Source organism: Athene cunicularia (genome assembly GCF_003259725.1).
Source record: "Athene cunicularia isolate RWA chromosome 6 unlocalized genomic scaffold, athCun1 chr6_part1, whole genome shotgun sequence".
Lineage (NCBI taxonomy): Eukaryota > Metazoa > Chordata > Aves > Strigiformes > Strigidae > Athene > Athene cunicularia.
In genome coordinates, this window is record NW_020799105.1 from 5,767,894 (window position 1) to 5,785,214 (window position 17,321).

The following is a 17,321-nucleotide window of genomic DNA, read 5'->3' on the forward strand; positions in this document are numbered from 1 at the left end:
TGTTAAGTTTCTTGCATAAACTGTGCTCTGATCTCAGTTTCTGCCCTAGCAGCTGCAATTATTAAACACTGAAAAGCAAGAAAAAAGGAATTCATCAGCCATGACAAGAGAAGCAAGAAGTCATCCATGTGGCTAGGTACCACAAACCAGGATAAAACCGCTTCTTGAAGCTGAAACCTGTACTACTGCTGAGGATTCTCTAGTCCTATCAAAGTGATAACATCCTTCACACTTAGGTCCAGTCCACTGACTACCAAATACTAAATAGACACCAAGAACTTGCAAGAGACCCTGCTACAATTCTCCACAATGCTATCCACATGCTCAGAATTGCTACACAATGCAAGATTGATTTAGTGCTCCACTTACAAGCTTAGCATTGGAAACTTCCAAATATTTCTGGCTGCATTTGCAACAGGCTGTGCAGGAGGGTTCCCATACACAGGCTCTATCAGGAAGTGGTACTTACCTCTTCATCATCATCAAACAAGGAGAGTGGAGCTTTTGTCATGGACTTGCTGGTGGGGAGAGATGTAGCTTTGGACTTCACAGTTTTACTTGATGAAAACAAATCCTGTGCAAACCAAAGAAATGTCACATTGCAAAGCAATGCTATACATGGGACATTCATATTTTTCTTTTTTAAAAAAAGCGTTTAGTGTGCATGTGAAGTAGGGAAAGATTGTCTTACTCCGATGTACCAATCACCTGCAACTCCACAGGGATTTTCCTCAGCTTTGCAGAGTAATTGCTAGCTGGAGGCCAAGGACAAAGAAACATATGCAGTCTTTTGTGATTCTTGCTATCAATTTGCTGATCTCCCCTCTTCAGGCTTTCAATTTATGTCTGTGTGTACCACACAAGTTTAACTCTCTGAAGACAGGGAAAAGGTTCCCAGAGTTTTCAGTCTTGGAACAAGAAGGAACTTTCAGGATGGCTGGGAACAGATGCATGGATGTCAGAGTTCCCACTCCTACAGATGATAAGGAGTCCCCAGATACAAGTGGACTGAAATCAGGGTGACTCAGATCCCAAGGATTTCTGTATGGATTTATTAAAGAGATACTCACTTCAGAATCCTCCTCATCAGAGAAGAGGCCCCTCTGTTTCCTTGGAGGTTTTTCAGATAAAGGCTTGAAGTCCTCATCTGAAGATGCTTGACTCTTTAGGACAAAGACACTGCATCAGCACCCATTTAGATTCAGTAAGGGCAGGCAAGTCACACGACCCTTTCTAAGAGGCATGCTGCTGGCACAGTCTCAGCAATTGAAGGGACTGAACACAGTCTTGTCACCTATGTCCTGGAGTCCAAAACTCATGTGCGGAGTTTCTCACATGCAGCCAGAGCTATGCACAAGTGACTTGCAGGTCTTACCACAGGCCTCCCACCACCATCCTTCTCAGCAGAAGAATGTATGCAGTGACTCATGGCAGGCACCCTTGTAAGTTAAACAAAAATGTTTCTTTTAGCAAACTGTATTCCATAAAGGAAGAGGGCAGTTTGTGCCAGCCATCATTTCCTGCATTAGCACAGCACATCCCAGGCCTGCCACCAGCTATATCGCCATTACAGTCAGAATGATTCCAGACCCAAGTACTACTGCCAGCAAGCCTGGAGTATAAAACAGCCCTCACTTCCTGACAGAGCAGGAGTGGTGCTGCTGAATCAGTTCCATCCTCTCCTCCAGGAAAGCCAAATGCTATGAGATCAGAGCAATGGCACTGGATGTCCTCCTACCACCACCTGCACTCAATTGACCAAGGATACTCCTGCACTGCACCAGAAATAGAAGCTGGCTTTGGCCCTTGTGCTCAGATGGCTTCTCATAAGGCAACATGGAGGAAGTCCTACAGCAATTTGCATTAGACATCCCCAGCACCGCACACTTCTCAGTCCAGAGGGGAGAAGAGTCAATGTAGCTCATTAGTTCAAATATTCCTTGGACAGCAAGTATGTATAAAATGAGTATATACAATCTCTGCCATAGAAACAAGAAGCATTACTACTTTCCTCAAAACACCGCTCTGAAAATGAAAACAAAGTGGGCATTAGGAGGCTCTCATAATTCTTCACATGTGTCCTCCCAACAGCATTCAGAGCTTTCTACAACTGTTGAAAAACATCTTTTTAAAAAACACTCCAAGTATTGTATATAATTAAGTAAAACGGTGACATCCACCTTCCTCTCCCACAATACATACAAGCGATGGGTTACCAGTTACTATTAGTACTGGTACCATGGGTTACCTGTTGCTATCAGTGGTTGGTCTAAGTGTAGACACAATCTCTGCAGCACAGAACAGACACACCACAAGTTCTTAAGGCAGGTTGGTTTCATTTCAGACATGAACTTCATAAACATTTTTTATTAACAGAGGCTTCTTGTTTTGCTCTCATTTCAATCCTGCCTTAGTAAGATTCTTCCAATCACTGCCCACACAAGAAAAACCTCAAATAAACCTGAAGTTTGAGAGGCAAAAGGCATTTAAGAACCCCTGAAGCACCTGGGTCATGGAAGACCCTATAAACCTAGTCCTATTTCACAAATATGGCACTTCCATGGTGTTGCACATGGAAAGACTACTTCAACTGCAGTAATAGCTTTTTCCTAAAACCTTAGCCATACAATCCATTTATATGCCATTACCTTTTTTTCCATGACTGTCTCCCTGGGGCTTTCTGTTTCTTTAGTTGTTCCAGCAACCACAGGAGGAATGGCAGGTTTTCCCTTGAATAAGTCACCTTCATCATCATCAAACAGGACAGCTGTGGACTTGACTGCATTAAGACATAAACAAACGGGGAATGATGAGAACAGAACAGCCACTACTGAACAAGAGAAGATACCACACTCCCTTTTTAATGACCAGCATGAAAGTGTTTAAGAGAAAAAGCTGGACAAGCTCTCAAAGTGAGGCACCAGTTACCTGAGAGCACTGGTGACAGAGACTGCAGTCCACAAGCACTGGAGTAGTCAGTTGGCACCTCTAAGTGCAGTGTTTTGTATTGGCTTGGCACCTCTAAAGGCCTAGAGCCTGCCAATAGGGAGTGTTGGGCACAGGGATTCAAGGCTGTGTGAATAAAGTCTGTACCACTCCCCTGATTCAAGCGTAGATATTGTCCTAGCGGTAGAAGGAGCATCCTAAGAGGAGTCAGTGGAGAGAATGTACAAATAAACCAGTCCCACAGCACTCCAAGGAAAAGAAATTACAATAATAACAAAAAACCCCTCACAAAACCCCAAGCAGAAGTAGCAGTGATGCAGGTTTGAATTTTGTAACTCACTGGCTCCTATCTGTTTGAGTTTTGATGAACTTTAATGTTTAATCTTCCACTGTACATGTATAGAGGTACCTGAATCTGGAGGCTTTTTAGTGGCTCCCCCAAAGAAGTCATCATCGTCGTCAAACAGAACAACTTTCCCAGGCTGTTTAGGAGTTCTCTCTGTGCTCTGTGCTACAGATTTCTTGTCCTTTTCCACAATTAAAGTGGAACTAAACACATCTCCTCCTCCTGCAGGTTAGATGAAGAAAAAAACCACAGCCCACACAGAGATCATTGCCAGAGTTACTGAAAAGGTGAACTTGTGCCATAGTAAGTACAGCAAGGCAGTTTCCATCACAGCAACTGTTAATACACTCCTCAACAATGCTGCATCAAAAGCATTAGGTAGAAACTTCCTGATAAAGCCAAGTTACAGACAGATGGCTCCTCACTCTCACTGCAATCACTTCTTCCTTGAACCTACTCATCTCCCCTGGGAACAGCACCCAGGTTCTGTGTTAAAGCTAGAAGACCCAGCAGTCCAACACTGATGCTCCTATGGACTTCTGAAACCAGAATCCCACTTTATTAACTAGTAAGCCACACCACTGTGGTCAAATGAAAAGTGGGAAGGTGCTTGAGGGAAGGATAGGTGACTGACTTCTCCCAAGGAGCTCCATTTGTCATGCAAGACCACTAGCAGTACTGCAGTAGGAGGCTGTTTGGCCCTAAGATTCCTGCATACTTCAAAAATGGCAGTGACCAACTAGAGTAAGCTGGTAACAACTGTTTCTTCTACATCTGGGGTGAAAATGTCTTGACTTCAGTGATACATGCATGTTGACTGATTGTCTGCAAATACTTTTAGCATTTTTGGTAAAAACTGGCAGCCTGGCTCTAAGCCTGTCTTTTTGCTTCTTATGTATAGATGCTTGGAAATGGTGGGGAAAAGAAAAAGACTTTGATTGAAAGTGGCAGAAAGTAGAACAACTGCTATTTGGTTACAAGTCAGCAGACTGCATGAATTTTGACCAGCACAGCAGCAGTTTATTATAAAAAAAAAAAAAGTGTGTCAATTAGAAAGTGCCACAGGATTGACAGGAATACAGACCCAGAGTTTTATTCATTATTAAACATTCTCAAGTTCCTTAACAAACTGTTCACTGGAAATGTGTTCATTGAGAAATTTTGATTAGCAAAGGAGTCACAATCTTGTTTTTCTCTGGTGTCTTTTAGCCTGTCTACAAGTTACTGAGAGGGAGCAACTGAAGACTTTGAATAAATGCTACATTTAATTTAATTCCTGATGAACTAGGACAGGACACTTAAAGTGATGGGTAATTCATTGCTTATGCAACAGTACTTCCAAGAATGAGGTTTTCTTTATCTGTTGCTCTATCTGCTGTTTCAAATTTTGCTACCAAGTCTTATAATTATGTAGAATGACCACTGCTGATATATTTCTTTGATCTTGGAGTAAAAAGGCTGTATTTGTATATGTTCTACTCTAAAAATCATGCTGACTGAGGGCGCAGTTAACTGAAGTCATAGTCTAAAAAATAGGCCTTTCTTAATGAAAGGCAAAACTTAACTTCTGATAACTCAGTCAGGTGAAGTTCCTAAACAGAGACAGAAATCAAAGTCAGTTGATTTAAAGAGACTGGTGACATATGTTTCCTTTCATTGCTCAGCTGGAAGTCTGACATAGAATAGGGATCTTAGTATAATAATTTTGTTTTAAGCTCTGAGTTATAGATCTGATCCTTCCACATGTATGCAGATCCTCCTAATCAAAACCAGAGAAACAAGATTGGTCTTATTTATCTATGCCACAAAAGCAAAGGAACTTGATGTTTACACTGTTCTTCTGCTAATCCAAGGAAATATGATCAAATCTGAAAGGTCAAAATGCGCTTCCTTCTCAGAGTATAGAGGGAAGCTGTGACTGCATGCACTCCAGACTTAAGCTGTATAATATCAGCCAAAGTAACACACATCCTTGAAAGTTCATAGCACAACACTGGAAGCTGACAGCTCCTAATATCTGCCATCAATAATATCTAACTTCAGAGCTCCTACAGAATCTTGATTATCCATAAAGCATGCTGCAGTTTAGGCTTAGCATGGTAGAAGCACCTGTATTTGTCACTAAGCATATGATCAAGCAATGCTGTGCTGCTCTATTTGGATAGTTTTCTTCTTTAAAACCTCCCCAGGTTTTAAAGAACAGAGCATTTTGTGCAGGAAGCAATCTGCTATTGAATAAATCATACCTGGGAACAGAGATACTGCACCTGCAGGAACTTTCTTTAAGGACTTTGTAGAGGATGCTGAAACCATAGGAAGTACAATACAAATGGATACACTTGGTTTATGCTGTCAAAGCATTCAGAACTCAACCACAGATATAGGAATCCAATAAGTCTTCTGAGCTCCATCTTTTTTTTCCTCTCAACAGCTCAGAACTCTTTAGAAATTCATATATGACAGTCCAGCTATTTTTCCTCCATTAAAACTACACAAAACAGCTCTACTCAACTGAACCTTATAAACATGATTTACATTTACAGATAGCATTATTTACAGGAGTTCACATTGACACACTCAAAACCACTTCAATACAATACCCTCAATACAAAAAGGCTTAGGTTCCCAATCAGTATCTGAAAATTCAAATACAATGCTTCAGTAAAAGCTGCTGCAGTACAGAATATGTACTCAAACTCCTTAAGGGTCTAGATATGCAGCTACTGGGAAACTCAGATGTGCATTAATCTGCAAGAAGAAATCTTTACTCCACTCAAACCCACAACTGGATTCTGCAAAGTACTTTTCAGCAGCAGGAACTCAGTGCACACAGAGAGCTCTGCCAATGTCAGTAAGGACATCCTTTCAGCTGCAGAAGAGTAGGTGTGTGTAAGAGACCATAGTGAACAAACACATTTAAAATTCAAAGGAAACACAGCTGTTCTCTATTAAGGCTTGGGAGAAGAAACATGCCAACAACTGCTACTCCAGACATCCTAGTTTGGAAACAAAACAGTCTAGCTGCTAGTGGTGATAAAACTCAGCATAGACAGGACTACAGGAGGCAACAATTGGTTCTTACCTTCACTTATTGGGACCTGCTCCTCTCTTTCATTTAATTCTTCTCCTTTTGGTGATTCAGCAAAAAGATCGCTCTGATTGTAGATGAAAATGCAAAGGGGAAGGGGGGAAGTGGTGAATTTTTTTTTTGTAGAAAAAGACAGTTGCTGATTTTTCCATGCTGAATATCCACTTCTAAGCCAAGACAGAGGTAACCACCACTCCTTCTCAAAAGGATGTTCGCACATATAGACTTAAACCTAGGTACCTAAGCATTAACTTGAGTCCATACATTCAAAAGAGTAACTTTCTGTCTTCTAAAATTTAATTTAGACTGATTATATTTAGATTGATTATCAATCTGTTGACTGCAAAGAAGGAATGACATTTTATTTGCACATCTTCAAAGGCTTACACTAATTAATCTACAGCTGTTTGTCCTGATTACACCCTTCTAAGCTTTCCTACTGAAGCTTACACAGTAAGGTTTGAAGGAATGATTCACGTCAGGACAAGCATAAAAATACTCCTGAACTTCACACGGTTAAGATGAATGATTAATATTGTTGTTAAGGAGATGCTAAGACACCACTATGGTGCAGAGATATACACTATAGCTCAAAAGTATTGCAGGACACTCCCACAAAAGTCCTTGTGTTCAGGTTGCACTTGCCCTGTGCTGATCCTCCCTAAGAATCACAGCCTAGATTTCCAGGAAGCTTCCAGATCTTGTGAGTACTGACCACTTAATTTCCTGAAAGCCTCCCTCTTATGGGAAGTTGAGTATTAGAGGTTGTCTACTTGAAGACTCAAAATGCATAGTCTTGTATAAAGCTTTGTGGAAAGAAGGCAGCAATATTTAGGAAAGAGTAGGAGAGCACAGGGCTGCAGCCGGGATGTCAGTGATTAGCTGACGTTTCTCAGCTACTATTTGCCTGTTGACCTACTGTGGCTGCCATCTGGTAGAGCAAGGTCTCCTCCATTGCACAGGGTAAGTGAAGATAAGTTACCCTTCCTAGATGATTAACTTTCAGGTAACAGAAAACCAAAAACAAGTATATGCAGGCAGGTATCTGCTTGGTGGTCCTATGTCTACAGTATGAGGAAGGTCTTGTCAATAAGTAACCAAGAGGCTCTAATGATAGCTTCATCTGAATGTGCACTGACAGGCTGGCTTGCACTACTGGATTACTTATTTTTTAAAGCTTTTAAAGTTTGCTGCCACAAAAATGCAGCACATTAATATATTTTCAGTAAAGGCTGCGTTTGAGTGGAAAGCATTGCATAAAACTATCCTCTTCCTTTCACACAATGTCCTTGTTTGGTGCTTGTTGGCTATATGGTAGTGGACTGACATGACAAGCTTGAGGTCAGCTGTACATGAGACCTCCTTCCAAATGTCAGTCTAATAGCCTCATTGGCTCCAAGGAACACCTGACTTTTGCTCTAGTTGCAACAAGGAGCACAACATCTCACAAAGACAATGGTTGGTTATTATTCCAGACTAACCTTGACTGTTACCCATATCAGCTGCATGATAAAATCAGAGGCAATGATTTATTCTACACAGCTGTACTATCATATTCTTAAATCTTAAGTATCCCTGACACTGCATTTCTATCCCCTTTCACATGCACAAACAATGCTAAAAAAGGTCAGAAATGCACTTTGTACCATTCCTTCATCAAGTCAGCTCTAGATACATAGCACAAGAGTAAGTTTAAGGTGAACCTTTCTTGCCTACACAGGTAATCCAGGAGTTGGACAAGAACTAGATGAAAGAACAGAGCATAATTGCAATAGGGAACTTCTAACAACACAGAGACAGAGAAACTCAACAGCATCACTGTCCAGATACAGTATATGAAAGATAAAGTGAGAAGGATATCATGGTCTCTTTCCTCTCAAACTTCTCCCATACCCAAGGAGGAAGAGAAAATGACAAAAATCAGTATACTCACAGGTATTTTAATAGAAATTTGCTGTTTTAAAATAAACAAACCGTATGGTATCTGGCTTTTCTCCACAGATAGAAGTGAGGTGCCAAGTAAACCTCGCTGGAATTAGAACCTGTCTAACGTAATGCTAGAACCACACTTGCATCTTTCATCAGCACCACTGCAGAAGGGAGGGCTTTGCGCCAAGGGGATCCTAAGTACCTCACGTGTTTAGTTCTGATTCTCCAATGGAAAGCTACACTGTCCCACTACACTTGAATATCACTCCCCTGCCTGCCTTCCAGAGGTGGGGATTGCAGGGATCTTTTGGTTTTTTCTATCCTCCCCAGCATTCTCACCTCTTCATCATCAAAGAGACCTGTTCCACCACTGAAGAGGCCACCCCTAGAACCAAATGGTGTGAAGTCTTCATCAGTCAGCTTAGGAGGCTTGAATATATCATCATCTTCATCTAGAAAGGACAAGAGCCAAGAGTTGTAGTGGAACTGACCATGTTTCAGGAAAGAAATTAAAGGGACAACCAAAAATAAAAAAACCTGGTTTGATTCCATCCCCTCTCTCTTATAAACATGACACATATAGAGAAGCTGCTGTAGACAGATTGGGTTGTATGGTTGCTCCATAACACCATATTTAAGGAAGAACTCTCACTGAGCCTGTTTCTAGCCTTATTTTACACGCACATCACAACCTAGATTTGTTTACACACTCACCTTCAAGGATGGTCACCGATATCATATCCCATCCAGTTTCTAGAGTAGATGACACAATTTCTTAAGTAGTGTCTTACAATCCAGCCCACAATTCAAAAACAAGAGAGAAGGATATCTTACCATCTGGCGGAACTTTAACTTCCTTCTTCTCTTTCAGGGTCTTCCTTGTTTTGGTCTCTGATGACAGGGCTTTAAGAAGAAAATTTCAAAGCAAAAATAAATTAGTCCACCTGTACTTGTAGCCTATGATCAATCTGTGGTAAAAAGAACCTGAAAAAACAATCTAACCAAGCTGACCTATATGTTTTCATATGAATCAGCCTACTAAAGCTATTCTACGAAGTACAGGTTCTAAAATTAGCCCTTAAAATTGTAATAGCATCATTCTGTCAGGCGTTATGGGTTCAACACAGTTGCCTACACACAAACTAGTGTCACTTGAGATGCCAGAGAGCAACACAGCACTCCAGGTGGTACAGATCCCACACAGACTAGGCAGAGCCTTGGAGCATCTTAAATGGTTCCAGACCTATTATTCCTTGATTCAGATACCAAAAGCAAAGCCACAGTTTTATTTCCTCTGGTCCTACCATCACAAGGTTATTTCAATGAACAGAAGATTTCCCTGTACTTGAACAGGGTAAGATGGTAGGTTTTATGCTCTGATAACCACAGACCTAGCTTAACTGTTTGAACTGCGCAGGAACACATACACATACTGTTCTTGTCCATGCTCTCAAAATTACAGGTCAAAAGCAGGCTCACGAGCACTTGCCAAATCAATTTCAGTCAGCTATTTTCAACTTCTACTTTGCTGCATGAATAACTACTTGAGAGAGGTCTCTCCCTTTAAAAATGACATGAGTAAATCCAATACATAGTCTAAAATATCATGGAAAACAGTAGCAAAGAAAAGCTCCCCCCAAAAGTATATTTAAGCCATAAAGAGGGAAAAAACAAACAATCCACACCACATAAAAGGGGTTTTCAACTGTAGAGCTCACAGAAGGCTTACAGTGACTAGTGGCTTCCACATACTTATGTGAAACAGGGAGTCCCTTGAAATATGTTGTCAAACATGCAGTTTTCCATGCAGATATAGAATCAGATTGAGAGAAAACCTTTCCAATAACATGTGCGCTTGGGGAGTGACAGGTTTCACCTGAAAGCAATGTATTTTCCACTGTAACAGTGAATTCCAATTCAATCCAGTAAATTATGGCCAAAAGGTTTCCCAGAACACAAAACAGTGCCTTCAATTCCTCTTGTTAGGCTTTCATCTAATACATATTTAAATAGCAGATCCGTGTAATATCACATATTGTTACACAGAACCTCCCATCCAGCTCTCTCATGAGTCCCCCACTATCTCACAAGCGCTTATCAGAACTTAAGAGTTAACTTACATGAACGCTCTTCATCCTGTTTGACTGATACTTCTCCTTTGATTCGGGCTGCCAGCTCATCTGCAAATGACGTTGGTCTCTTCGTTTTCTGAGGAGTAGGGACAAACAACAGCACATTCCTTATATGTAATCTGGTTACCACTTGATGCAATTGCAATTATAAATACTGTATCATACAGCCTCACTTGTACAATATCTGTCTAGACTTTGACTGAAGCCCTCGGAAGAGGCAATACAGCTTTCTATTAAGAAAGTAATTAAGAGATTATGCATGCATCAAGAGATAAAAGGCCATTTCTAATCTTCTATGATCATATAATTTTTAATGTCACCTTGTTTCAAGAGCAGGATAAGCAAGAAGCCTTTACCACACACAAATGCAACAAATAATTTCTTAATGACCTTTAAAGACAGCTTTGATGCAAGCTTAGGGTGCAGGAGTCCCCTACCTAAAGGGGTAAAGCCTTAACAACCATGTTGAAAGACCATTCAGGATTATTACAGACCCTCTCTACAGGATCTCATCCCAGGTAACTGGAAATTTTCATCATAACCCCTCTAAGGACAGATTTTTCATGAAGGAAGTCAAATCTCTCCCTCCAGGAAGGCAATGGTTACTTACAACCCTTGTGCTTTCATCTAAGTCTCCATCCTCATCTTCCTCTTTTTCAGAGTCAAAGAGATCACAGCCATCATAATCTTCTTCATCACTCATCTGTGCTGTCCTCTAAAAAACAGTAATACCCTGTTGTGTTCTCCTGAAGTTGGCATACAAAGCAAGCACAAAACTACACCTGTTTAGAGAAAACACTCAAAGCAAGCTTACTGAAAGGAGGGAAACATTCTGCCAGTTTGGGGTATTTCGCAGCTTTTGAGAGGTAAGAAAGGCATGATTGTAGCTCCAAGCAAGTTGCCACATTCTCTACTACATCCCTGTGCTGTGTCACCAAACATTTCTGGACCAGAGATGCAACTGACATTAAGGCTCTCCTCACAAGAAGCATACGGCTACTGTACACAAGCCTGAACTGCTTTGGTTGTGCTGCTTCCCTTAGTTTAGAAACTTCTCTTCACTAAAGACCTAGTATTTAGCCTTAACTCAGGAACATTGCCATCAGCTAGTAAAAAACTGTATCATCTTGAGCTATTCCTAAGGTGGATAGCAAAATGACAGATAATACATGCCCACATCTTGGCTTCAGTCATGTCAATAAGAAAAAAAAAAGGATGAAAAAGATTAAGTGAATTATGAGCTGGGAGCTAACACAGACAAGGGCCCAGAAGTCAGTTAAATCATGACAACCCAAAGGTACTTGCTCATCTTAAAATACATCAGGCATACAAAGTTACCCTATGAAGGTAAATGCAGCTTAATGTAACATCTGAGTGCTTTTGTAACATTGCTTTATTAATACATAGGTTTGAAAAGGGTTGCTTTTTGAAACATTTCTCTTTTGGCATTAAATAATTTCAGACTGAGGATCCCCACATAAAAGTCTTTTGCAGTGGCACATCTCAACATGGGTGAGATGCCTTCTCCTACTACCAGCAACTAAAATCAGGCTTGAATTTTTCAATCTAAACATTTCTTTTCTCTTTACATTTGTTATCCAAACAGACATACTTTTCAGACATTTAATACTGTTCACAGCTTTGATTTCATGCCATAACCAAACTGCACTGTTCCTTACTTCCTACATAGCATGTTTAGAGTTATAGACCCAACAATCCCACAGAGGCCTAGTTTTCCTGAAGTAGATTCTTTGAACTCTCATGGCTCCAAAGTAACTCCTCAGGAAAACACACATCAGGCAATGCCATCCCATATATGCCTTGCATCTAGTGATGGCTTGCAAGCATGTCTTTAAGCCCAACCCAGGTTCAATTTCACAATACAATGTCATCTGTCCAGGACAACCTTTCCGTACAAAGTTATACAGATCAGGCTTAACCAAAGGTTTTAATACTTAATTGTCTAGAGCTCTCATCTCCTCTTTGTTGCATCCTCACTGTGTCACAAGTGGAAAGTCTTTCAGGTATGTACCACAGTGTATAACCGTACCATCTTTTGGTCATCTTCACTAGGGTTTCCAAAGTCATCATCCGATTCCTGGAACACAAGAGACCCAAAGACAAGTATCACACATTTACTTTGTCCAGTGTTTAAGGGAGAGGGCTCAAACTCTGAAGTTGCTTATGTTTGGACATTCAGATCTCCTCACCATGATCTGACCAAGGAATTATCTCCCCACCGCTGACCATCTTTATAAATGGAGCTCACTAGAAAGTCATTAATTTAGTGAAGACAGCAAGCTCCATCTGACAGTGCAATTAAGGAAAAGGAACTTTGCTTTTGATGTCTTTGCTTAATTAAAGTTAACTCCTCAGGAAAAAGGGAGTGTTTCCATAGCACAGTTACAAAGCAGAGACATCCTAGCTAAGGTGGCAAAACATACCAGAAATTGATAGTCCACAGCAGCAGATTTGAGGCAAAGCCTGGAAATGCATTACTGACACCTAGTTAACCTTTAAGCTTATTCCTGTTAGCCTCCATCCCATTCTTTGTAACTGTAATTTACAACAGATTTTGTTCTCCATAAATACAATTCTTGATAAGAATCTGATTTGTTTACAAAGTGAAGTTAGACTGGAACAAAACACTTCAGTTTGAAGTATTCTACTATAATAGCAGTTAAAGCCAATACTACCTTATTGGTCCTCTGAAAAGCTGCAGAAAAAACTACTGTGTAAGAATAATGAAAAGCACATTTACCACAACTGACATAGGGAACAGACATTGGACAATATTATCTTGAGAACCCACATGAAAAAGCAAGGTAGCTAATGGCCTCATATGCAGTCAAGGACTCACAAATGCTTGTGCAAAGTAGCTGATACTTGTCACACGTCACTTACCTCTTCATCCTTCTCTTCACTGTCCATTACACTTCCACGATCACTATCTACTGATCCTTCTATTATAAATGAGAACAGAAAAGTTAAGATCAGACACAATGTCTGTACACAGAGCAACTTTAAAAGCTTTGTGAAGAGAACTAAAAATCGGGTGGAAAAGAGAGTGGTTTGGAAGAGCTTTGAAGGCTGCTGAAATTTTAGTATTTAGCATTTCAAATATACAGAGGACAAGTTACTGAGAAGTTACTGCTTTGCATACTGGAAAAGTGATTGTTACAGCATGATGCATGTTTTTTCCCCGGCTAATTACAGTGTGCAGCTAAATGTGCAAGAGCACTACACAGTATAACCCCACCTGTGAGTTAAATGAGACCGAAGTCTCAAATTAGGAACTAGTTCCTTGGATGGGAATAAGAGGTCATGCCAGTACATACCTTCACTAGAGAGATCTCCAAGGCCAACATCATCTTGTTCCATAAACTGCTGAGAGCCAATCAAGTAAGGTAAAGGCCTGTCAATATAGAGATCCTGGAAAGAGACAACATTAGGTCTTTCTGATATCTAGGAACAGCTCTATGTTGCCAATGAAGACAGAAATCTTACTTCACTGGCATTAAACTAACTCTCTTTAGGATGCTATACATTAATGCTACCCAACTGCAAGACAAGCAGTTTACAAAAGGAATAGCTCAGCAAGAAGCACTTCTTTGGATGTACTCATCAAATATTTTTTAGGTAACGAATATCAATTTTATACCAACACAGTGACAGTGCTGACAGAAGCAAAGAGCAAGTCCAACAAAGCCAAACACAACCCCATGCTCCCAGAAAGAACAAGTCTCTCCACCTTTGGCTCAAGTATCAGTTCCACCCTTTCGTTACTTTCTTCCTCTTCTGAGTCAGAGTTGCCTGCTTTGATATCTAGCTGTTCAAATGCGCTGTCCAAAACTTGCAACCCATAATTCACTGCTTCTTGGATTTTGGGGATCAGATCAGCTTCTTTCTGTTCCCGTGTCTTCTCCTTTAGTAACAGGAATAACACATTCTCATTGCATTTTACTCAGGACACAATCTCACTGCAACATGCATGAAAAATTCTAACTTCAAATTAGTACAATGAAAGCTTTTTCACTAGATGTAAGAGAAGGACCTTCAGAACCCCTTTTTGCTTGATTTAATTAATCTTTATCACTCGCAGAAACAGAGATGTTCTAAACAACCACACCAGCACAGTACTATCTTATTTGTGCTCCCAGTTCATCGGGGGAACATTTATGGTATAATACACTTAAACTGTAAGATATATAAAAAGCTCTCTGAGTTTTTATCCCTGGGAATTGCAGTCAAATTCTGCTTCCCCAATTTACTATCTCTGAATCCAGTAAGAAGGCCCAAGGCCTCAGTTCTCTTGCTGAAAAAACACGCACAGCCATTTGAAAAATGACACGTAAGTCTTGCCTATTGGACACAGTATTGAGCCTGGGGAGGCCCTAACACATTACCATACACTGCAGTAGCCTCCAATGTTATTGTCAACTTTATGTTTGAATGACATACACCTTCCAACAGAGAAACTTCAAGAAGAAAGGAAACAGTTTGGTTTGTAAGTTGTAGATGTCTGCAAAATAAGTTTGAAAATGAGAAGGTAGACAACAGCTGCAAACATACTGCTATCACTCAAGACAGCTTAAGTTAACTACCTGCTCTGTTTTGTCTCCAACATCAGCTCTGGGAATAGGCTCTTCCACTTCTTCATCATATACTCTCTAAAAAAAACAAGCAAAATTAATTCAAGTAAGAACAACATACTGATGCAACAGCTAAACCACAGGCACCACCAACAAAATAAAATACACTGTTAATAATAAATTACACATAATTCATTACACATTTTAAAAAAGAAGCCATGGATGACGCCAAGCCTTCATAGCCTACTTCATGCATTGAAGTCATCACCTTGAAGTTACCATCAGGCAGCTTCTCAACCCAACTGAGGTAATCTGAGTGTAAACGTCACTGCAGTAGTAGAAGAAAAGTTGACCCTTTGACCCTCTTCACAGATTGACCTGAATATGTTTAAAGAAAGCACTGTTTTATGCCCTCTAACATAAAGCTATTCTAGAAACCTTCAAAGTCAAATTTAAGTTTACCTATGAGCTATTTTCCTTCTGGTTTCTGTCATTTAGTAGCTTTCCTTCTTTAGCATTTACCCTTCTCCTGTACTTACAGAGAAGGTTCACATCCTTCCTCAGCCTTCAGTATGTTCCAATGATCCCTTCCATCTAGCATTTTCAGTACTCTTTTGTAGGATCAAGTACAAGGAGACATAGGAAGAAAAAAATCACCCTTGAACCTGCAAGCCTAAATTCAAATCTCTCAAACACAGGTGCAGTTATCCCCTGGGAAGAGACAGATCTCTCATATTAGCTAAATTGAGAAGTGAAGACCTATTTCTTTCACTTAAATTTGGGAACAAACAGCCTCAAGCACCCAAGATTTAAGACATTTGGTACAAACTGTTCTCAGCAGAATCATTATGCTGAACAGCAATAGTAGGCCAGAAAAGACATTGCAGCTCTGTAAAAAACCCACCACCAAACCCCGCAACGGAAATCTAAGTTACCATTATGCTGCCCTCTGCCAATATCTTTCCAATAATAGCATCATGTCTTCAGGTGAGACACACATGGCCTGAGAACAATGCTGATCAGAACAATATACCCGATAAAATTCAGTGCTAAAAAACCTTCCACAAATTTGAAAGACTATTAGGGCTCTACGTCCTAATTACATGCATACTCCCAGCGATACAACGTTGTAATAGGCTTTCAATTCTAGCTTTTACCTTCCTAAAATAGTAATATTCATAAAATGGGACATTAATCAACAAATATGCTTATCATGACCAAATGTATCAGACAACTGTCTACAGCCCAACACCTTTAATATCAACTGCTTTTAGCATAAAATACCACCACTAGGCAAATTTACAGCATCGCATAACATTCTTCACATTCAGACAGCCAACTGCAGCCAAATGCTACATACACACTATCTGTAAAGACATACCAAGACATCCCAGACATCTCAACTTATTCATAGTCCTAAAAATGAAACTCTGATCTCCATGTCACATATAAACAAGGAAGGAAGGTACCTCAAAAAATGCAAATGGTAATCTAACAATATTGGATAGTGCATCACTCACAAAGGAATTGGACACTCTTCAACAGAAAGCGATTAAAAGGCACTTCATCTCTAAATTGACATCGGACTTGCCGAAAGATCAAATCACTTCTCCACTTCTTCCAGTAAGGGATACCACCAGTGTTTTTAGTACAATACATACTCACGTTCTCTATGAACTGTGTATTGGACAACATGAGAAAGTCATTGAAGACATTATGAAGGCGACAGTCTGTGGCTTTTGTTTCACTAATCAGTCCATCTACTTGCTTTTTGATTTCATGAGTTCTGGAAATAGTTTGTTGTGAGAACTCTTGCAGAAAATGCAGAAGCTGTTTACAACAGAGGAAAGCAATAGTCAGCATCCAACTCCTTTTCCTTTTGGCACTGTTTAGGGCGCGGGCAGAACTTGACTGTATGTTTCAACTAAGCATCAAAATAAACACAGTTTAGACTGAAGCAGCCCCAGGTACACCCAGGACCAAGTCCCATCCTGCCCACACGGCCCCGACTGACACCTCCCAAGCGCCGGGGGAGGCCGCGGCCCGCACACCCCTCCGGTCCCAGGCTCAGGCCCGAGCCCGGCCGCATCGCTCACCCCGGCATCCGAGGCCAAGGACCAGCTCTGGCTGCCCTTACGGATCTCCTCCAGCGACCAGGGCCGCTCCCACAGCGGCGCCGGCTCCGTCGCGTCCCGCGGGGCCCCGTTCATCTGCGGGAGAAGGACAGTTAGCCGGGAGGCCGGGGACCGTACCCGGCCCTGGCGGGCACACCCGCGCCGGCGCTCACC

The 17,321-nt window shown here is 40.8% G+C and overlaps 1 protein-coding gene across 7 annotated transcripts in view; it reads right to left on the bottom strand.

Moving 5' to 3' along the window:
• Positions 1–17,315, bottom strand: part of WASHC2C (WASH complex subunit 2C) — a 36,559-nt gene extending 19,244 nt beyond the window's left edge. For 2 of the 7 annotated variants that reach the window (XM_026851535.1, XM_026851536.1), the window contains exons 1-17: positions 17,130–17,315; positions 16,699–16,863; positions 15,046–15,111; positions 14,193–14,366; positions 13,780–13,873; positions 13,346–13,404; positions 12,492–12,539; positions 11,052–11,156; positions 10,430–10,517; positions 9,144–9,212; positions 8,649–8,761; positions 6,375–6,447; positions 5,539–5,595; positions 3,356–3,514; positions 2,649–2,779; positions 1,071–1,163; positions 470–574 (exon numbers count right to left, since the gene is read on the bottom strand). In XM_026851535.1, coding sequence (XP_026707336.1) covers positions 470–574; positions 1,071–1,163; positions 2,649–2,779; positions 3,356–3,514; positions 5,539–5,595; positions 6,375–6,447; positions 8,649–8,761; positions 9,144–9,212; positions 10,430–10,517; positions 11,052–11,156; positions 12,492–12,539; positions 13,346–13,404; positions 13,780–13,873; positions 14,193–14,366; positions 15,046–15,111; positions 16,699–16,863; positions 17,130–17,243 — 1,713 coding nt within the window. In that variant the 5' untranslated portion in view covers positions 17,244–17,315. The remainder of the gene's footprint in view (positions 1–469; positions 575–1,070; positions 1,164–2,648; positions 2,780–3,355; positions 3,515–5,538; positions 5,596–6,374; positions 6,448–8,648; positions 8,762–9,143; positions 9,213–10,429; positions 10,518–11,051; positions 11,157–12,491; positions 12,540–13,345; positions 13,405–13,779; positions 13,874–14,192; positions 14,367–15,045; positions 15,112–16,698; positions 16,864–17,129) is intronic. The other 5 variants (XM_026851539.1, XM_026851538.1, XM_026851537.1 and 2 more) reach the window with 4 other exon arrangements.
• Positions 17,316–17,321: the final 6 nt, after the last annotated feature.